The 21527-nt window shown below is 44.8% G+C and overlaps 1 protein-coding gene across 1 annotated transcript in view; it reads right to left on the reverse strand.

Moving 5' to 3' along the window:
- Window positions 1–21527, reverse strand: part of LOC306750590 (partitioning defective 3 homolog) — a gene marked incomplete at both ends in the record, with an annotated part of 310757 nt that overhangs the window by 187188 nt on the left and 102042 nt on the right. Inside the window, 2 exons of the mRNA XM_079234040.1 lie at window positions 1178–1315; window positions 5097–5275. Coding sequence (XP_079090166.1) covers window positions 1178–1315; window positions 5097–5275 — 317 coding nt within the window. The remainder of the gene's footprint in view (window positions 1–1177; window positions 1316–5096; window positions 5276–21527) is intronic.

Consider the following 21527-nt stretch of genomic DNA (forward strand, 5'->3'; position numbering starts at 1 on the left):
CGACACCTCCCAAGGTCATTTCCGCTCTCCCGGCAGAGAGCCTCTGTCACTTTTAATAACTTTTAAAAGGGGAACATTTTTCCTCTCCTCTGACAGGCGGAGTAGCGAGACCAGTCGCCGAGTGAGACAATCACAACGTGCCGGCGGCGCGGGGAGGTGTGAAGTGAGGAGACGAGCCTGCAGTGACTTATAATGTGCGCTGTTACTTTATGAAAAGTACAGCCACATGGAACAGAAGTATGAAGTCTGATGTCAGTCACCGGTTCTGTTCCGAGTTGACTTGGGCAGTGAGCAGTCAGTGGGGATGTAACCAGCTCGCTGTTATCTGTCACTGCTGTGCTTACAGCCGCTGTAACACGTCAGAGTGTGGTGCATTATGGCACAATGCAGCCTGTGTGCGATTTGTTTTGCAGCCATGCCGAAGAGCTAAATCCACTACTGCTGATTTAAGGGGCTCTGGATTTATGTCTCAGCCAAAAGACACATGTTATATGTAACTGTCACTCAGTGGGAAATATGATTAGGGAAACATGGCTGCCGAGTGGGCGTGAAAACTATTCTCGTATGCAGATAATAACACCTGCCAGAAATGTTGTGGCAGTATGTACGATCCAATTTTATCTCTTCAGATTATAAAACCACAGCTCAGGGTGTTTTTCAAGTACCAAACCAATACCAGTGTTCTGTCTCTCAAATGTCAAGTCTGTATAGCTCACAGTGTGGAACTCGTCATGACCATTTTTATGTGCGGTAACATGAGGCCAGGGATTGCTGTGACACTTAAAACTGTCCAACACGTACCATGACGGAATGCATGTAAACTGCATTTACCTTAAAAGTCGGGTTACAAGCCGCTCATACGTCCGGTGGGTGTCCCCGCTGTAGCAAGCTAGCAGCAGTGCTAGCTAGCAGCAGCTCTAGCTAGCAGCAGCTCTAGCTAGCTCTAGCAGCAGCACTGCTGCTAGCTCCCCGCTGCTGCTGCTACTGCCCGCATCCCCTCTGCCCGAGTCGGGTGTCCCGCTACCTTCGGTGGTTGTCGGGGAGCTAGCAGGAGCTAGCTACAGCGGGAAGCTAACGGGGACACTGACCGAAGGTTGTAGCGGCTTGTAACCCGACTTTTACGGTTATGTGAATTTAGATTGTCTATTTTTTTTGTTTTTAAGTTCCACCTCCATACCTGTTCCTGTCTGTCCAGCCATTGGTCCACCATAGGATGGTTGGCGCTCAGGGACGATCGAGTGGTTTCTCTCTGGAACTGAGTGGTCCAGCCACTCGCGTCACGAGGAAGACTCCGATAGGCGTGGCCTCCTCTACCCTGCAGAGGAACAGAAAGAGACGGAGAGCTGAACATCGCTGCATGGGTCTCACATCCATTCTCCACGTTTTGTGGGTTGGTGCTACAGCAGCTGGATGACAGACATCTTGTGGTGGATGTCGGTTAGTATATCTTGGACCTGTGCCACAGCCCAGTACTGTGTTGTCCCTTCAACCCTCACCCCTGACCCCTTCCCCACCGCTAAACCTGAGCTGCTGCTTAGAGGCCTGCTAAAATAAGGCAGCCGCAGCTCTTTCATTACACCTTCCAAAATAATACCGCCAAGGTAATGTCAAAAACCGGCAGACTTCAGCAGACTTATTACAACGTCCACGAGCACAAAACACACACTAAATTACATTCCAGACATGCTAGCCTCGCCATTGAAACATCGGCAATTGAAGGTCACGGAAGCTGAAGCTATTTGAATAAAGATGAAAGCAAATTAATATCAAAAGACACAGCGGAGACAACGATTCACCGAGGCACACAAACAGAATGAGAATGATTAAAGGTCTGACGAGTTACGAAACGGCAGCTAAAGAGCGAGACGGGCACAAAACAGAAGTTTGGCTTTCTTTAATGAGACATCACACAACAGGAGAACACAGACAAAAAAGTTGAAGAAAGAAATTCTCCCAAGTGGCACGTCGTCGAATGAGAGGGAGGATGACAGGCAGCCGAAGGGAGGAACAAAAGCAAATGAAAACAAGTTATGTTCGACGAGGGATAAAATAGCGGCAAACAATGCAAGGAAGAGAGAGAGAGAGAGGGAGGGAGAGAGAGAGAGAGAGAGAGAACAGGGGAGATATCCATATCCCCTGCATGCTAATAAGCCATGTGTGTTTTAGTGCAGTTGAATGTGGCGTGACGGGGAAGCCCAGCAGACAGGACCGTAAAACTCAGCCGGACACGTGGGCTCTACTGAGACGGCCCCCGATAGCCATCGTGGCCTCGCCCCCGACGCGCAACACAAAGGACCCCTCTCCAAAAAAAAAGGTTTACAACGCAGATCGTACAAATGCAGGGAGAAACCAAGATACCAGAGAGGTAGCAGTAAATCAACAGGCCCATATCTACGACCTAATCCCTTTATTTGACTGCGCTAAGCGTGGAGAGCTGGGAGCGCGAGGCATTGTGAAGCCATCGGGAGACGTGATGAGTTTACAGTGCGAGCTGATGACGGAGGACTCCCGTTGGCTTGTGTTAGGAAGACTTAGCAGAACCGGGCCCAACTCGGCCAGAATTGAACTCACAGGGAATTGAACAGAACACGGCTGGCTGTAGTGTGTGAAGGAAACGTCCACAGACAATGGGGAGACACTATGGGGTATGGCTTGCATCCAAACGCTCTTCTGGCAACGCTAATCACTGATGTATGGTTCCCTCTGAGTGCAAGGTTTGCGCCAAGACAGAAATATATCAAAGTCAATGCTGACTAATACATTCAACATCTGTTGTTGGTTGCATGGAAATAGACTCAAATAGACTGTGTGTGTGTGTGTGTGTGTGTTTGAAAAAGAGATATTGAGCTGAATAAAAAGGACAGCCTCCCAGTGCAAGCACATTACTTTTCAAACCAGCTGCCAGTGACAGGAAGATTACTTAAATTGATCTAATTCAGATCACCTGCTAAAGAACAGTCAGTCAAGCTTTATATGTGGTTTGTATTACTTGCTTTTAATGGTTTGTATTACTTACTTTGAATGTGCTGTACTGTAGCTTTGTATTGTGTACCTTCTTCCCCCATATGATGTTGTATTGTGTATTTTATCCTGTACTGTTTGCTCTTGTTTTATGTTTGTTATGGTCTGTCAAGGGACTGCGAATTAGCTGTAGCTAAAATCTGGTACAGTGCATCAAATGGTTTTAACTGTACGTGGTCCCTTTTAAATAAAGATATATTTAAAAAAAAAGACATATATATATATTTTAATCTATACACTCTGCATATATATTCTGGCTGTTATTTGAATAGCCTTCAATCAAATAGTAATTAAGGATGCTGCAAACTATGCAGAGTCTTTTAAAGCGTCCTTTTGGAGTGATCCATTCAAAAATGGGAAATCACTTTTTACATGTAATCTGCGGTGTCATGTCACAGTTGTCATTACGTTATATGATGTGCTTCTGTGCGATCGTTTATAATGTGAAGTTAAATCCTATTGAAGCCAATGCTGTAGCTGAAACCCTGCTTATCCCACAGAGGGAAGCTATACCAAACATCAATATCCTGCAGAGGGCACACATGAGTGGAAGCCCCGGAGCAGAACAGTCACATCTATTTACATCCCTGTTCTGTTGGGGTTTTGTTGCTTCTTTTTTTTTCATTATTCTTGAGCACACAGGCTCAAACTGACAAACAAATATCTAAAACATATTTGCTCCGATTAAGATGGGCCAGAAAAGAAGCCCCCGAGACAAAATGAAAGGCCTGATAACGGGTTTCACCTCAACCTTTTTTCTTTTTTTCTTCCCTGCCCTCCGCTGGGGAGTGTGCCATTACACTGTTAGAGGCTCTGACAACTAAAGTGTCTTTCAATGGGATTATCAGACAATGCTTCCAGACACACTAATCACGTGGAGGTTTGCTGTGTCACGTTCCAAGCACTCAATCGTCTCCCTTTTGTTTTTTTACCTCCCTGTTTCATCGGGAACGTATCTCTCTCCCAGCAAGACGTAAAGGTCTGGCAGCACCACGTCGGGGGCGGCCATCTTGAGGAGTTAATTGGCTTCCCTTCTCTTTCAGAAGCCGCGGGGGGGGGGGGGGGGGGGGGGGGGGGGGGGGGGGGGGGGGGGGGGGGTTGTACCTGAGCTACCCTTTTTCTTTTCTTTTTAGGATTTATAATCAGAGGCATAAAAAGACTCAGAAAGGTGAGTTTGGAATAAAGGGAAAGTGTTTAACACTTTTCTTTCTTCTTCTTTTTTTTAACACAACAAGGGGTGTTGACAGAAGGAGCGAGTTTCAGTTGAAGACTATCAATGGCTCCGCTGGATATCTGTGAGCAGGGCGGCACGAGTGTACTTCTTTGATTCGGGGTGCAGAGGAGAGACTGAATGAAAATGAGGGGAAGTTAAAAAACAGAGAGACTGCTGGAGGTTGCAGGTTTTCAGAGCACATCTCTCTGACATTATAATTGATGCAGCTCCAGTACATCTGCAGCACTGTGGAAAATAACTTCAGGGCTAGATGCTGTTTGAAGTGGTATAAACTACATACAGAACTGCTGTAGCAATGTTTTTTTGCTCTGTTGAGTTTCCACCTTGTTAGATTCTCGTTAGCGTTTCTGACATCAATCATTTTAGTAAGTAGTATTTTTGAGATATAGCGGTCGAAAGTCAAGCGTACCAATAGTTTGAAGACCAGATTCATATCTTTATTATTATTTGTTTGTTCCTAAAATAATGTCCTAGGTCATTTTTTGACAAAAATGATTTTCTTGCCTAAATCATCTCCTCATGATACTGGACACCTCTGGTAAAATCTCCTACATCCTCAGTTGAACAGATCATGTGATGTCAAGAGTGTGACTTCGGCCATTTTATTTTGCCTAAGTCAAAAGACAATGTGACTTAGGCCATTTTACAAGCTTTTCAAGATGGCATTTTGAAGCTAGCATTTAAGCTAGCAATTTAGTTGGCATTTTTGTCAATGAAAATCTCACTTGAACATAATATTAGTAATCGTAACATAATTTGACCGGTATCACAGAATGCCTGTTGTGCCGTGTCTAGAGGCAGCTCGTGCACCCCGCATTTTAGGAAGGTGACGATATGTTACCTTTTGTTCCAGGCTGCCCGTGCTGGTGTTTGGTTTGGGGTTGTGCTTTTGGAAGCCAGCGGTTGTGGACCAGCGGGTTGGGTTCTTTCTGGAAGGTTCCTCTGGACCGACCAGGACTTCGCCCGGAAGAAGGCCGACCAGGGAGGGGTCGCTGCTGCGTCGGACGTGGAGAGGCATGTCTGTGGAGCACAAGGAAAGGATAGAAACAGGGTGAGAGACAGAGTGACAGCAACATTAAACCTGCGTTAATCGCATAATGAGCAGATCACTTTCCAACTCAAGTGTTGCAACTGTGGCACATTTCTGCTGTCTGGTAACCATAGACCCCACAGTACCGCCTCGACTTCACCATGTGGCCGCTGAGACTTGGGAAGTGGTGATTATAAGTACTTTTCTTTCCATAGAAGGTCTACTCAGCCCAAAGGAAACATTGTATAGCTCTACTATGGGAGGCTTGGCTTGGCTTCAGTCTTCCAAAAGTGACATCAATATACTGTAGATACAGTTATGGGTGGAAAATTACACGGCTTTAAAAAACGTAAATATGAGAGATAATTATGAACCCTTTAAAAGAACAATTACAACTGTAATTGCTCGCATATCATGATCCGACTCAAGATAAGGGTCATTTTACACGCCGCACTAATGGCTGATGCTGATTCTGGAAAGTTTCCCGGGGTTTGAAACCGGGTCTCCCAACCCAAATTACCCCTGCCATCAAACATGGAGAAGAAGCTGCACAGGAAACGCTGGTCCATGTTACAGCTGCCACACTGACCCAAGTGCAACTAAAACTCGGTGTCAAGTTCTCGTATTTGATCAGAGCTGCCAGAACAAGTAGAAGGAATGACGTCTGCTCCGCACTTCCCACTCCGACTGAAACATTCAGGGAGCGATCGCACCGATGTCTGCGACACTGGAAGTAATATCCGTGAGCCGTGGTATGAATCATCTGGATTTTCCCAAAAGGCCATATGGATTTGTTTATGTCGCTCTAGCAGCCTGCCCGTGATTATGCAAATAGTTGGGTAACCACCTGTCATCCATCGGCGGATCATGGCAGCAAGCATATGCCGGTGCTAAGCTTCCATCCGATACAGCGGAGTCGCGTCTTAGCGGCGGGAGCGACGCATTCAAAACCCACGGCTTACGCCGCGCCGCAACTGGTGCGTATTTAATGCTGTGACAAGACTCGGGAGACTCGAATGTAATCGTGTGTCGCTCCCGCCCGCTAGGGTAGCCGGGAATGAAGGCAGAGTAATTATGTGATTGAATCCCCGAAATGAAGGTGAGATCAACAACGTGTTTGTCAGTCGCCTTTATTCTGCAGACGGGAAAATCACACCCTCGCTTGCCGTATTTTGTCAAACAAGAGTCTTTTCAAGAAGCGTCTCTCTTGACCTTCTCCCATGTCCTTCACCTGTACTTGCTCTGATAGGCTCACATGATAAAGCATCCACCCGACCCCCTCCTTCCTTACTATTTATTTCACTCCCGCTAGCTAATCCTCCTGGTCTGTCGTCAACACTTTGCTTGAAGGTTGTTGGTCGACTCACTGAGAGTCATTCTGGTCCCTCGCTCGCCTGTAAACTGAGGTTGCTGAGATTTCAAAGGTATTTCTCTCAGTTTGAACTATAGCTGTCATGACTATTAATCTGATTTGTAGTAGTCCGCGCAGTTTAATCTGTTCTAATCTGTCCCCTAATTAGGGGATCCTTTTATATCAGGAAAATCAAGAAGAAATCATGGTATAAATCCCCCCCGCCCCCCCAAAAAAAAACATGTTAGGTATAAAAAAAACTACAGGGCTACAATAATATATAATCCCCATGTACAACCTCTAAACACAACTCAAACAATAAATAGGATTAGGGGTTAGCATTAGGGTTACAATGTTGCATCCGTATACAATGAAGGTGACTGTTTAAGATTGTTTTGTATATTTATGTGGCCCATATCTTGGAAATCACATCCATATTGGACAATTTGGCATCTCACAAGTTGCGCCGAGTGCCAGCTATCAGTGCAGGTGTAGGAATTGCTCAGCTCTTAATGTGGCGGGATGGAGACACGGAGACCTCAGCACAGTCAGTGCTTTCACGACATTTCACAGTAGTTTAATGGCGACTTAACCACATTTGACATTATAATAAATGCTGAATATTGCTCATCGTTAAATCAAATCAATGTTATAAAATCCCTTCTTATTCCCAGCATGGCCGATGCCAATACGGAAACATTCGTACCGCAGGGCTATCCTGTTTGAGCCGAAAAGAGCTGTTGTCACAGCGTGTGTCCCGCTCCTTCTTTCACTGTGATTTCTGATGCATATGATGTGATGACATCTGGAAACTCCGAGAAACTTTCTCTGCAACCAAAATGTGGAGTTGGCGAAACTACTTTTTCAAAGCAACTTGAGTTAATAAAACTCTATTTCTCTTGAGGGAATCGTTGCTGCTAGTTCTCGTACAGCAACAGGTAGCTTGTAAAACCACTTTCAGAGTAGCGTTTCCAACACTCTGTCTGATCTTCCCTCTAACCAAACCACTCTGCTTCCACAGGCCATGCCAGCAAAACTCACCAGCAGCTTTTAATACATTCTGCATTACTCGGTTACAAATGTGTTTCATTTATTCTGGCCCTTGTCTGTAGGATTCCTCAAAAGAGGTTGGAAATTGAGTAAAGAAAGCCCAGCTAGCAGCCAGATGGCCAGTCACTGTGCGTTTACTCTTAAATTAGGTTGAAGATTCAATAATGCCATTTAATAGACTTTGCCCCCTCTCGGTAACGGCTGGTTCACATCCAGTTCAGGGCTCTAATGACGTTCACCTCAGACAGCGGGGATAATTAACGTCCAGTAATATCCTACATGACAGGCTTAGAGATGACACACACACACACACACACACACACACACACATATACAGAAAGACAGCGAGTGAGAGGGACAGAGGAAAAAACAGGAAATATATGACACAAAGTCAGAAAAAGAAGAAAAGAAATGCAGTAAATTTGAAACTGTAAATCTCCATACTGCGTCTTGATTTTTTTTTTTATATAGGACAGCTTTGTTTTTTTGTGCATGTGTGTGTGTGTGTGTGTGTGAGACAGGAAGTTATACAAGACACTTGGTGTGGATTAAAAGCCTCGGTGTATTTCCCAGAATACCTCAGCTCTTACTGGACGTGTATCTCGGTCTTTTGAAAACACGTCAGCATCGATCTCGCTTCAAGCGACGCGATTGTTTTCAGATGCTAACAGACTGAAACGTCCATTGTGAGGAGACTAATCATGTTATTTGAATCATTTACAACCAAAAAGAGTCACACCAAATAAGTGAATTGAATTCAGCAGAGAAAGACAGAAGCGTTAATATTAACGAGAGGATTCCCATACAGCGAGGTCTCCTCTGTATTAAAACCCTCACAGACTAACATATGATAAATAGCAGTGTGCTGGTTTGTGTTTCGAAGGTCACAATATGAAGATTCTCTCCCCCTCCCCGTTCTTCCCTAAACAATTTCCCTCTACTTAATTTGTGATGGGATTATCCCGGCGGTCCGAAGGGCTCGGTCGGTCCCACGTTTAATAACCAGCGCCGCCACTTCAGACCGAGCCGGCCATCGATCCAGGCTGCAGAGGGAGCGAGGCCGTTGGGCTAATAAAAGGAGCCCCTAATCCAGCCCCTGTAGTGAGGGATTATGGCCGGGCTGCAGGGTCATAGAGATGTACACACACCACAACTCACCACAGGGAGAGGTCAGACTCTCCAGGGGCGATTACCTCGTATTGCTTTGTCCTTTATTTATCTTTCCCTCTCACCTTGTTTGGGGGAGAAATATATTAGCTGGGATGAATCACTGTGGATAAAAGCACTGCTATATATACACACAGCACAAAAGTCAATATTAAAGTCATTTAGTTTGAAGAATCTGTCTGCATACTCCATTGTGGACCTACAGGTTACAGCACAGCTACTGATGTTTACTGCTGTTATTGCTGAATGAGGAGCTGTTCACGTGTATAGAACGGGTGGCGGCTTTGCTTTAATTACAACGAGGGCGGTTTAAAAAAATAAATAAAAATAAGCCTATTTATCTTCACAACTGCATTCGACCCATCCTCAGTGTCCGGAGAGGTTTCTGCTGTAAAGCATCTGAGGAGCAACTTTGGCTCCAGGGTCTCAAAGACACGTCGACAAGAGGTGCAGAGGAGCTATTGCAATAAGAACATTAAATCATCTTCATCTTTGTTTATTCTGCATTTATGTTTTCTTCCCTTTTGGCAAATAGGGTCACATTCTAAATAGGGAGATGGAGTCACAGTACTAAAGCGCTGTATTATCTATTTCTGCAATAATATCTTAGGTGTGCTATGAAAATACTATCTTTAATACCCCTATATCTTGACACCTCTTGCTCACTCTGGTAAAAAGCACCTGATACGAGCCAACATGAAAATAAAGCAGTTTTAGAACAATATACTGGACGGACTATTGAGATGTTCAGGATGTTTCACTGTTCATCCAAATGACATCAAAAAAAAACATGTAATAAGAATCAATTATAAGGTATGCATAAAACAATGTCTTGTCATGTGGAAACCATGAAAACGCCTATTTGATATTTTAAAGTGTGTGGATGATAGTTTTAATTGTCTTTAGATCAAAAGTATGATGTACCCCCTTCTTGCTAATGTCCACGACTGATAAATGTCATGAGAACCCTTTTCCTAGTTAAAAGAAAGGTTATTTAAGAGGTTGTGCTTAGGTTGATGTGTTGTTTTGAGAGATAACTGTCAATCATCTATTGTGCACTTCACCCTAAAGCTGCAATTATTACCTGCACCATATGCCCTCTTCACTGGCAAAAAAAAGGCAGCATCAGCATTATGAAAATCATCCCATGAATAACTTTATGTTAAAAACTTGTGCTCCAGAAAGGTTTAGGGAACTTACAACCGTGAGGTTTCAGAGCTCAGTGTAGCAAGAAGATGCTCTGTCTAGGTGTTACAGGTATGAAAGGAAACATGATTCAGTGTTTGCACGGCCTACTTTTATCCAAAATATTTACTCCGACACTAATTTGAGGGAAAAACTAATCCAACAGCCTGTGTGTTTTCTACCTTCTGCACTTCTCAATCTCCAAAGAGAGCACTTCATCTGAACTTTAGAAGAAGTTGCTTGGTGTTTACTCGTCCACTGATGAACTCGCAGCACTTAAAAAACTCTCCTTTCTACTCTCATGTCTCTCGTCGGTCATAAACAACACCGGGCCGCAGTACGGTGACATCTACCTTTACGACGCGTTCCCACTTTCCCCTCAAGTGGCGCTAATAACGCGGCCAAATCAACTTCCAACGTGGTGGTGAAAGAGATGGGGTCAGCTCTAATGTATTAGCTGTGGAAGCTTCCAATCACTGAGATGGCATAACGTAAATGGAGAGGCTCCTTTACTGTACCTGGAGAGGAGAGGGGGTGGCACTTCCTCCTGACTGGCTGCCAACTCACGGTAATGGAGCTAATGACTCAGCATACTGATAAGGTCACAGAGAGGACGCGCGGAGACTGGACTGTGTGTGTGTGTGTGTGTGTTTGTTCTCTCATATTTCTATTTTTATGATGATCAAATGACCTCACAGAGACATAAAGATAGGCAAACATCTGTAAAGAAAGGCAAACACCTGCTAACACGGATTAATTTATGATAATTGTTGCTATGATATTATTATGATGATACCAATAAATATAAGACCAAAAAAATGCTTGATGTATTCTGGCGTATCCAGGCCGTTATATTTGAAGCAAAAAAGTATTGATGCATTCTGGGAAACACATGAGATAAATGAGAGTAGAGCTGACCTTTCCTTTCTCCATATAATGCCGAGAGGATGGTTAAGGCTGGTGAGCCGACTTGACTTTACATACAAGCACAGAGGAATTGTGGATTTCTTAACATTTTATGTTTTACTTGAATTAGTGTCCCGCACCGAAGAACTCAAACCAAGCAAGGTGGAAACTCTCATGCATTCAACATTGTTAAAGAAAAAAAAACACAAGGCTTCAGAGTCGGTTTCTTTGAATTAAAGAAAGAGCTTTTTTTTTTTTAGACTTTCTATTTTTGTGCTGACATTTAACAACCACATGAGGAGATGTCTGCTTGAGAAGAGGATGCTAATCCTTCCTGCACACAAAAACCTCAATAATGAAGAATTCAGTGTTGCTGTGACTCTTTTCCTTGGCTGGAGCCCCATTTGCTCCCATTGCACCGATTCTATTAACCAAACCTTTGACCACACGGTGTTGCAGCAGCAGGCGTTTGTCATCAGCTGTCAGATGTAAATCAGCTGCTATTGCACACACTCTTTGGGGTGTGGCTCCATGTGGACTTACCCTTTAATCAGAAGATGAGAGGTGGGTTCAGGGAAAGAAAAGGTGCACTCATACATTATGGAGTAGAACTTCTGCAGCGAACGTCACAGATGCATGAATGGTATGTTCCTGCCGAGTGAGAGGTCATGGAATAAATAAAGCAGGTATTCAGTAGTATTTAAATACAAAGTTGGAATATAGGCAGTATCTGGAAGGCTGTCTGGTGGGTGAACTGGGTATTTTCCTCTTGGGGCCCTCTGGCCCTGCCGTACGCTGAGTCTATGCTTTCACAGCAAACTGATTTAAATATAAATGCCAAGCAACCTTGGCTTCATGAAATGTCTAAAAGCTGTGTGTGTTTTTTTCCTGGGCTACTTTGAATACCTTCAAGCCTGGGCCAGTTCAATGTCTGAATAAATTATGGCACTGAGCCATTTTAACTCTCTTCTCCAACCACCGACTACATATTGATGTCCCTTGTGTGCGGCTAAGGGGATTTCCACTGAATACACCCTGACCTGAATCATCCACGGGGGGACAAAACAAATCTATTTCTCTTTTGGAGTGAAGGAGGCAGCGAGACAGTTCTGCAGTGGTGGGAACCAGGACTGTGCAGAAGAAGATGGAACATGTAGAAGACTTAAAAATAGGACGCTGGTCATCCGAAGGCCAGACGGGGTCGAGAGCGCCACTCGGAGTGCTTCTGTGGAGTGTTCAGCAAAAACGCTAATCTGATGCAATGTCAGACACTGCAAACTTTAAATAAACATTAACTGTTGACCTTCACCAAGAGCAAAAGATGAAATCCAATAGATGGATGGGTGGAAAAGCACTTGAAGGCAGAGGGGCAGTTATGAAAACAAAAACCCTACTTGGCTTTAGAGTTAAGTGCCCAACAATCTATACAGTGTGTGTGTGTGTGTGTGTGTGTGTGTGTGTGTGTGTGTGTGTGTGTGTGTGTGTGTGTGTGTGCAGACTTGTTTCGTTTCAGCTTTCATGCATAAATATGTCGTATAAATTTATGTGTGTGCAGACTTGTTTCAGCTTTCATGCATAATTGCACGTGTGCATACAAATACATTTTTACATTTTTGTGTCCTCTTTTTCTTTTTTTCTTTCCTCTGTGGAGGATCTAAGTTTATTGTTGCTGTTCTGACTGAAGCAGTAACTGGTAGCCCCCTCTTATACTTTCATTCTACATCCAAACCTCAAAGACCAATCCAGCCAACACACTTCCATTAGCCAACTGCATTCAAATACGACAAATCTGTATATGGAAACCAAAAAAAGGCATCGTTTAGTATCCTTGGGTTGTAAAAAAAGTCCAGTGGTATGTTGCTACTTTGCCTACTTTCTATTTACGTATACCCCAGTGCAGCGCTCAGCTGGTAAAGGCACAAGAGAACAAATTTGTAGACAAATCCAAACAAGCTGTGGCTTTGTCCTCGGCGCTGGGTTGGATGCAGGTTCTAAAGGTGACGTTCTTCACACAGTGAAGCCTCTGAAGCCTCTCCACTTCTTTGGATGGTTGATAGAACTAATACATCTCCGTGCCATAACTCTATATCGGGGTCATCTCTTCAAAATGAGCAGTTTAAGGGCGAGCTTCGGCAGTTATAGACATCTCTTCAATCTTCTTCTGCCTGTTCGGCATCAACTGTAAAGGTGAATTGACTCACAGTCACTACAATTTTATGATCATTAAATATGGATGTGAACATGTATCCTGGAAGTTCTTCCCAGCTTGGCATCAGTCCACGTCTCAATGACACCCTCCACATGGCAATCCTATTTGTTTGGGTTTTGGGTACAATGTCCCATCACAGTCCCTGAGTAAAAACCCGAGAGAGCTGCATTCACACCGTGTTGCTGAGACAACTGTCCTGTGTTCACTGAAAGCAAGAAATAGAGAGACAGAGACTGATTCTCTCCTCCTGACAGAAACACAATACAGGCTATTTACTGGAGAGAGAAAGGAGAGGATGTCAGAGTCCCTAAAGCCCTCAGAGATGAGGCCTCCAGCAGCAGACACCTAGACACTTCAACAACACAAGCGTGTGCGTGTTTGCGTGTGTGTGTGTGTGTGTGTGTGTGCTGCTTGCAGACTGTTTCCCCAGACAATGAAGATCTCAGAGAGGAAAGGGAGAAGTGGAGTTCACTCCCCAAATCAAACCTGACTCATCTAGGTCGAGCCTCTGCTCTACGCTGAAGCCCCAGAGAGCGCTGCAGCCGCTGTGTTTATCTGTTTGCATGCGCCCACAAATGAAGGAGTGCAAACACATGAGCGTGAGCATGTTTTATGCCTTTGTGTGTACATGCTTGCTTCATGACTCTCTAATTTCTCTGGGCTGTTGAACAATTAATGAGAATGTGAGGTCATGCTTTCGGGCTTGATCTCTGCGCCGGGGACGTTTCCTCTTGCCCAAAACGGTTAGGAAACATAAGTCCGGCTTCACTCCTGGTTGTACACTCAGATGCAACCGGCGTCTGCTGTGTTTACCAGGCGGCAACCGCCGGTTCTGAAAAGGTGAAGCCGACGCACAAGTCTTAAACTTGCATTATTTCTCTTCTGGGCCTCCATGTGCTACCTCAGTAAACATTGTGATCGTGAGCATGCTTTAGGGCGTGGCCCCTTTGTGATTGTCTCTACCTCACTCCTCCGCAGTCCAAATATGGTCACGTCTGTTCACATGCAGAAAGATGTCCCGACGACTACGCCCACTTCTTATTAACAGTCTCTGGTGTATACATTAAGATTTTTCCATAATTCTTTCCATTTTCTGTCTTTTGCAAAAGTAGCATAATGAATTCCTTAGTTTAGCCATGTCCATTCCCTTAAACTAAAACAATGGGATCTGCAGCCCCCAACTCTAACCTGACTTAGACCAGACTCAGGGAGACTCCCCTCCACACCCGGGCCCTCAGGGAGTTGCTAATCAGCAAACCAAACAACCCTCAGCGGGGCCCAGAAACAGGTCTGCAGCAGCACCTTCCGTGTAAACAACCATTTTGTGTGTTTCTCCATTAAGGCCGGTCCGGAGGTACAGGCTCTGGGAGAAAAGGGGCCATAAATCTCACTCAGGCTGATATGTGGCCAAGTCGCTCATGATTAAAAACACCGCTCTGAAAATGTCATCAGCCAGCCAAGGGGCGAGGAAATGTGGAGGCACGGCCAAGGCGACCGAAGCTTGATACGTTTTAGGATTCGGTTTGTAAATATGAAAAACCTGACACTAAAATAAATGAAGACTTCTCCCAAAACCTCTTCTCACCCAACATCAACATGTTGTCCATCACAACAGTCACAAAACACAAAGGATTAAAATCGATAAAATCAAGTCAATTGACAATTTGGCTAGATATTTGCATGTGGTACGTTAGCCGCTAATGCTAATGGGGTTGCCGTTTCAGTATAGATGTGACAACTTGTACTCAGATATAATACGACTTATTACAGGTGGAATGGCCAGCATGTAAACAGCAATTTATAATAATGACAGTAATTATGAGCCGTTGCTACAATAGAGATACGGAGACTAACAGCTTACATCAGCCTCCGCAATCGATTTTTCCACAGCGAACAAGCGTGTGTTTGTAGAGAAGCTGCTGGATCACTTCGTGGCACAAAGACTTTGCTTCTCTTGCGTCTAAAAAAAAAGCCTAAATTGTCACAGATTTAATTGTCACGGCCGATGTGTGAGAGGAAACTGGGAGGCTGATGAGTGAGCGAATGGATTCCGGTTTCTGGCAGGTCAGACGGCATCTGGCGCACGGGAACTCATTCACACGGCAGATTCCAGACAGCACGTACACCAAAATCCATATCGCAAATATTTCAGCCGTGAGAATAACTCAACAAAAGCATCCTCGCGACTTTTTTCCCCCCGGAACGCTTTCATGATTTATTGGGAGAAAAACAGAAAGCCGTTTGGTGTGCGAGATGAGACGAGTGCTGCGGGAGCAGCGATACGGGCGCCGGTGTGAGGCCCGCGCCGCTCAACGGACGGAGACGTTTCTGGTTGGAAGCCGCCTGCTGAGCACGTATGCTATTCTGGAGAAAACAGCTCGCGCACGCACAAATCTATTTCCGCTCTGATAGCAGCACACGCGCGTATGAGGTCAAAGAAGTTTACTCACGCGCAACAAGTGGAAGCATATCAGAGAGGCGGAGCGACAAAGGCAGAAACAGAAGAGGAGAACGCAGACGCCCCGCGCTGCTCGGCATTATGGGAAGAACTTTTGTTATACGGTTTTAGAAACAGATGGTATTGTGATGTGCAGGCTGGATGTGCATCGCTCTGATCAGTCGTGCTATGAGAGAAAGCGCGTGAGGTTTCATCCAGATTCAAGGCAGGGGATGATGAGACGGAAGCAGGAGTTTCCAAAATTGAACTTTTCCTGAAAGCTCCCTTGGTAGGAACAACGCAGTAATTAGACAACGAGGCGACACCGCGAGTAGGGAGACGGTTCTTTATAATGCTGATAATGACAAGTGTGTCCAAGAATGATGCTCAGATAGTGGGGAGAAAGTGAGGTCCAGAGTTTGGATTGCATAACTTGGCCCCACAGTGAGGAGGTGAGTGATGAAATGATGAAATGTCCGAGTAACTTTTGCCGCTGCGCTTGAAGTCCTGAAGCCCCGATCATGTGCTGAGAAGCGTGAACTTCTTTTGTCGCGTTCTTCTTCTTTTTTTTTTTCTCGCGGTTGTCTGGACACACATATTTTCCATTGGAAGAAATAAATAAAATGAAAATTGAAGAAAGTATGACGCTCTCTCAAATGGTGCCGTCATGCTAAGAGGGAAGTTTCCTAACTTTTTCATGTAGTGACCCATTTGTGTTCTCAGACTTTTTGGATTTATCGTGAGGCACCGCGGCCCAAGTTTGACTCAAGTTTGACTGAGTTCAAAGCGGCACACCTCAAGTCGTGACTCTTTCCTTCAGATGTAAACTAGCAGTGACGTTTGAGTGGTCGGACTCTGTGGCCCAGGTAAATGGGTCCAATCAGAGGGAATCTGCTTCCTGCTTGGAGTTATTTAAAGAAAAGTGACTGAAGGTAATAAATGGAGGCACAAGAGGCCACCCTGTCTCCTAGAAACTCTGTTTACATACTACTTAATTGTTTTCCCGACTACATTGAGGTGGTACACGTAATTGCTGCTTAGATTATGTTCACAGCAGGCAATGTTTTTTTTGGAGTAAATTAAATTTGCACCGCACCAAAGTCAGGGAGGTTGTTGACACGGAGGTCTGTGGTTTACACTCCGAGTGCCTTGTGTAGTTTGGTTTGGGAAACAAAGGCACTTTGGATAAATGTTCATTAATACGTTGAGTCTCATGCACCTTGGCCATGATCTTCCCCCAACCTTCTGCCAATGAGTAAACTGTAAGAAAGTGGATACTGTATTGTACTGTATTCATATTCTGGAGGAAAACAAATTCAATATATTGTCAGTGAGCGTTAATGATACGTTCAGAACCAGCTGTTTTGGCAATTTAACAGATACGTTAACTAACCACATTTCCTCATTATGTTAATAGAAACGTAATCCAAGCAGCGTGATGTTTCCTACAAATGCATCTGTGCAATTTAGCTGTAAAAAACCCACTGTATACTCGTGAGGAAGTCCATTAGAGATGGAGCCATTTAACAAACTTCAGTCCCACAGTGTATAATGTAACACAGTTACATCAGACATTTAAACAAGTTAATCACATGACATGAAGTGCTGCCAAGGTGGAAGCCCGGATATCAGTTTCAAGCTGACAGTGCAACTTGAACCCAGTGCACCCCGCCCTAAACAGTGGGCACCTCCTGATCAGTCAAAAGCTCTACCAATGAGCTAAACCCCGACAATATGCCCAAGCCTCACGAGGGAGGCACCATGAGTCAGACAGTTGTGGGTTTGATCTCTGCTACTTGACTGAATTCACATGACAAAGACAATTTGCGCCGGCAGGCTTTAGGAAGTCGGGAGGAAATTCAACCCCTCTTGTCAACCTGCATCTGCTCTGCCGGAGTCGGAAACTAAAAACCAGAGCAGCTCCAGGGTGTCTTCCTTTAGCTGAGCGCTACGAGTCCATGTAGGGGTGGAAACGAGAGGGGACTTCCCTCGTGTGGATCAATAAAGCCTTATTGCTCTTAATACAAACGTGATGCCACGACAAACACAAAACGGCTTCCCACGCAAGATCTGATTATTAGGGAGTTTACTGCCGTGGTGGAGTTAATAATGTTTGTTTTTTTGATTTTCATTAATGTTTCTGCTGCTTCCTGTGGGTCAATGAAAGCATCTCAACACACATCGATAATTTATAGTTCTAATCTAAAGGATAAGCACCAGATTTTTCCAGACCCGATACGCCAACATGTGCTTTCTGAACATTTGCTTGGGCAGCTTGGAGGAAGTCTGCAGAGCGGTCGCTGCACACTGTCAAGTTCATTTGTTTCTTAATGTCCAAATGGCTGACAGAGACCATTCCATGAGGAGAAACAATAAATCAAGCCGAGTACGAGCAAATGTTTTGCTTTGATCAAAGCTGCGATTGCGAGCCAAAGCAAGTACTCTGAGAATGATCATGTTTGTGGGAAATTGGGAATGTGGTAGTGGAGTGTTCTGGGATTTCCACAGGGCTTCGGGGTGGATTGTATCTTTTGGATCTGATGAAAAACAGGAAGGAGGAGAGGAGGGGGAGGAGAGGCGTTCTGTAGCATCTCTCTCTCCCTCTCTCCCTCCCTCTCTCTCTCTCTCTCTCTCTCTCTCTCTCCCTCTCTCTCTCTCCCTCTCTCTCTCTCTCCCTCTCGTTAGCTACAGGACCAGTTCCACCAGTATTTGAGAACCTCTGTGGAGAGTGCGGTACAAATAATCCTGCGGCAATGCTGTGAGATCATCTCAACCTCTGCCAGTTTCAACCGTTTAAAAAATGTCGCTCAAGCAAATATGTTTGATATTAATGTAATGATATGTTGCTGATACGCTGATACACCATACCTACAAACTGGAAATTCAAGCTCACATTTTATGGCTGGGTAGGAGTCGATGTTCCTTGTTATGGTGGACGTGTCAACATGTGTGTATGTCTGTGTGTGTGTGTGTGCTCATTTGCCAACGCATGCATCTTTAATAATGAAAACAATTAATGTGTGTCGCCTCTTGGGTGCACGCGGCAATGCTCCTGTGTTGCGTAAACGCACGCATTGTGTGTATGAATCCCTATCTGTGTGTGCGTGTGTGTGTGTGTGTTTCCAGCCACATGTGGCAACCAGCATGTGGCACATGCCTCTGAGTGCTTCCCTCACATGTGCTTTGAAGCAGACAAACTTCACAGGTGACCTCCCCATGGAAGACAATGAAGCAGATGGGTGCAGGAGCGAGAGAAGGGCGGAGGCCTCGTACAAAGGGACTAATGAACAGGGTGGAGGAGTTGGGTGGGGGGGGGTTGTTTGCAGGTCCACTGGGACGAAGAGCCCGGACACAAAGAGATGCTAAACACCCCCGACCCTTTGAGGACTTGTCGGGACCGGGAGGCATTGCCCTTGGCCGAGTTGACCCTCTTTTGACATGTCATTCACAACGTAAACGACCCACAGAGGCTCTCACCAGCCAGACTGACATGGATATCAGTTTAAAACACTTAATGCTTTAGCGTCGCCGTACATGGTCTTAAGCTATTTTACTCTTTTATCTTTGTTTGAATTTTAGTTTATGTGAAGAAATACTTTGCAAGTTCATTACACGTATTAGAGGAACTACTGATGCGCAGTGAATTTCATGATCTTTTTTTACGTTAAATAATTACACCTCCTGATTATAAGTTGAAACTACAATGAGTTCCTTTTGGTGGTTCCCCTTGCTCAGATGGAGGGGGAACTACCGAAAGCAGGCAGACGAATTGGGAAGCGGAAAGCGGAGAGAAATACAAGAGCAGTGTAATGATTCCAAGTTAAAGGATTCTGTGTCTGTTGAATTTAACGAAGCACCTTGGCTCGGGAGGAATGAGCAACTCTGAGACAGAGAAACAGACAAAGAGTAAATCAATCGTTCATCAATGACACAATGGAGCGCTAATGAAGACCTCAAGCTCTGAATTGGTTATCGAATTATTGTTTAAAATTCAGTGGTCACAAAGTGAGAAAAAGATACCGCGAGCATCTCCTCTTTCTTCATCTGACAAAAGAAACAAGACGAGGCAAAGCTTACATGACTCTGTCCACTTCCTGTCTCTGCAGTCTCATCCCCAACATTATCACTCAGAGTCGTGCCATTGTGAACAGGATTTATGTCAACACTCTAAATATATTAGCGTTTGCAAAAAGGAATAAACAAACAGAGGTCTCCGAGACACCACGAGTGGACGAGGATGCCGTATGTCAGATAGCGACAGGCAGACACATAATTCTGCTAAATGTCCAGCGCAAACAAACTCTGGCTCCCTTCCCATGCTCCCTGTCACGGGGTCACGGCCGGCCAGCAGTGGAGTTTATTTCTGCATGTCACGGAGCGTAAATGACTGTGTCTCCCGATCGAGACCTCGCTGTCCCTGTGTGGCCGGAAGAATTGATCTCAGCCGAGCTCAGGAAGTAATAAAGCAGTCCACAAACTCTCTCTCTCACACACACACATAACTCCATGATTCAGCTGTCCAGCTATGGTTTTATTGGGATCCTGGCAGAAGTAATAATAGTGCTGGTAGCACCTTCCCAGTGGTGCTGAGTGGAGACTTTTACCACTCCATGCACTTCACACTTCATTACCAAAACACCGTCTTCACCATTTAACAGTATCAGCCGCTGCAATAATTAGCTACAACAAGCCCTGGATGCTATTATGATGGAATGAGTGTTTTTATGACTAATATTCCCAGTGACTGTGAACTGAACCCCCACTCCTCGGCAGTTTAAAGACCCACCCTGGGCTCTCTCTCTCTCTCTCTCTCTCTCTCTCTCTCTCTCTCTCTCTCCGAGCGCGGTTATGATTAAGAGTTGACATAACTAATAGCCTCTCCACTAACTCAGGTAGAGGAAGGCAGTTCAGAGTCTCACGAGGACCGGTGGGTTTAAAAGTGCTTCCAGCTTTGCTAATGATGAGCTTGCTATCCCAACGTCCTCACTGCCGAGTGCGTACTCAACTCTGAAGCCACTTTGCGAGGCGCGATGCACCGTTGGAGTGGTTGTGGATCGTTGTTGAGGAAGAGGTGAGTAGATGGATGAGGGGCCACCGTGACATAAACACATCCATGCTCTCTTTTATATCCCTACACTGGCAAAACATTGAAACCATGCCAAAACCATTGTAAACTCTTCTTGATAGCTCCATTGGAACAATAGTGCTGTTCTTTCATAGCCACGTATAACACAGGGGACGGGGGGGCTTTTTAATTGTGTTGAACCAGAGCTAATTAAATCTTTTTGCTGGATAGGCCTGTCATGACGAGGGAGAGTGTCCCAGCACTGCAGGAGTGGAAAGAGAAACATGGAGTCCTGAAAAAAGGCTATATCACCGCCTCTTCCTGGAGCCAAATATAAAAGAGAGAAAGAAAAAGACAGACGAAAAACCAAGAGAGAACATTTAAGATCACCAGTTGAGAAAGCGTGGCTCATTTCTTGGAGATCCCATTGCCTGTGATGATAAAAGAAACCACTGCTTCTCACATTCATTCTGCTGTTTGGAGATATAGGCGGTGGTGAAGGGTGCAAGTGTTTTTTTGTAGCACTTGTAGCGCATTAGCCAACAGCCTGTGTACCCAAAACTGGATGACCAACCACCCCATAAAAAAGTTCAAGGACAATAGGAGGGGACTGCAATTAGATGAAAACAAATAAAGCTGCATTTCTTTGACAAAAGGCTAAACGTGTCACCAGTACCTATACAACAATGTAGTCCTCGGCCTTGTCTCATTTACTAACATTTAATAACTAAGGCTAAAATTGTTATGACTTTTTCATAGATTCAGAGAACTTTGCTGCCAGGGAAAGGCAGTAAGAAGACAGACACAGACTGAGAGGGGTTAGCCATCAGACAGGAGCAATCAGTAGATGCGCACTGCCATCGTTATCAACT

The sequence above is a fragment of the Taurulus bubalis genome (assembly GCF_910589615.1).
Source record: "Taurulus bubalis genome assembly, chromosome: 18".
Lineage (NCBI taxonomy): Eukaryota > Metazoa > Chordata > Actinopteri > Perciformes > Cottidae > Taurulus > Taurulus bubalis.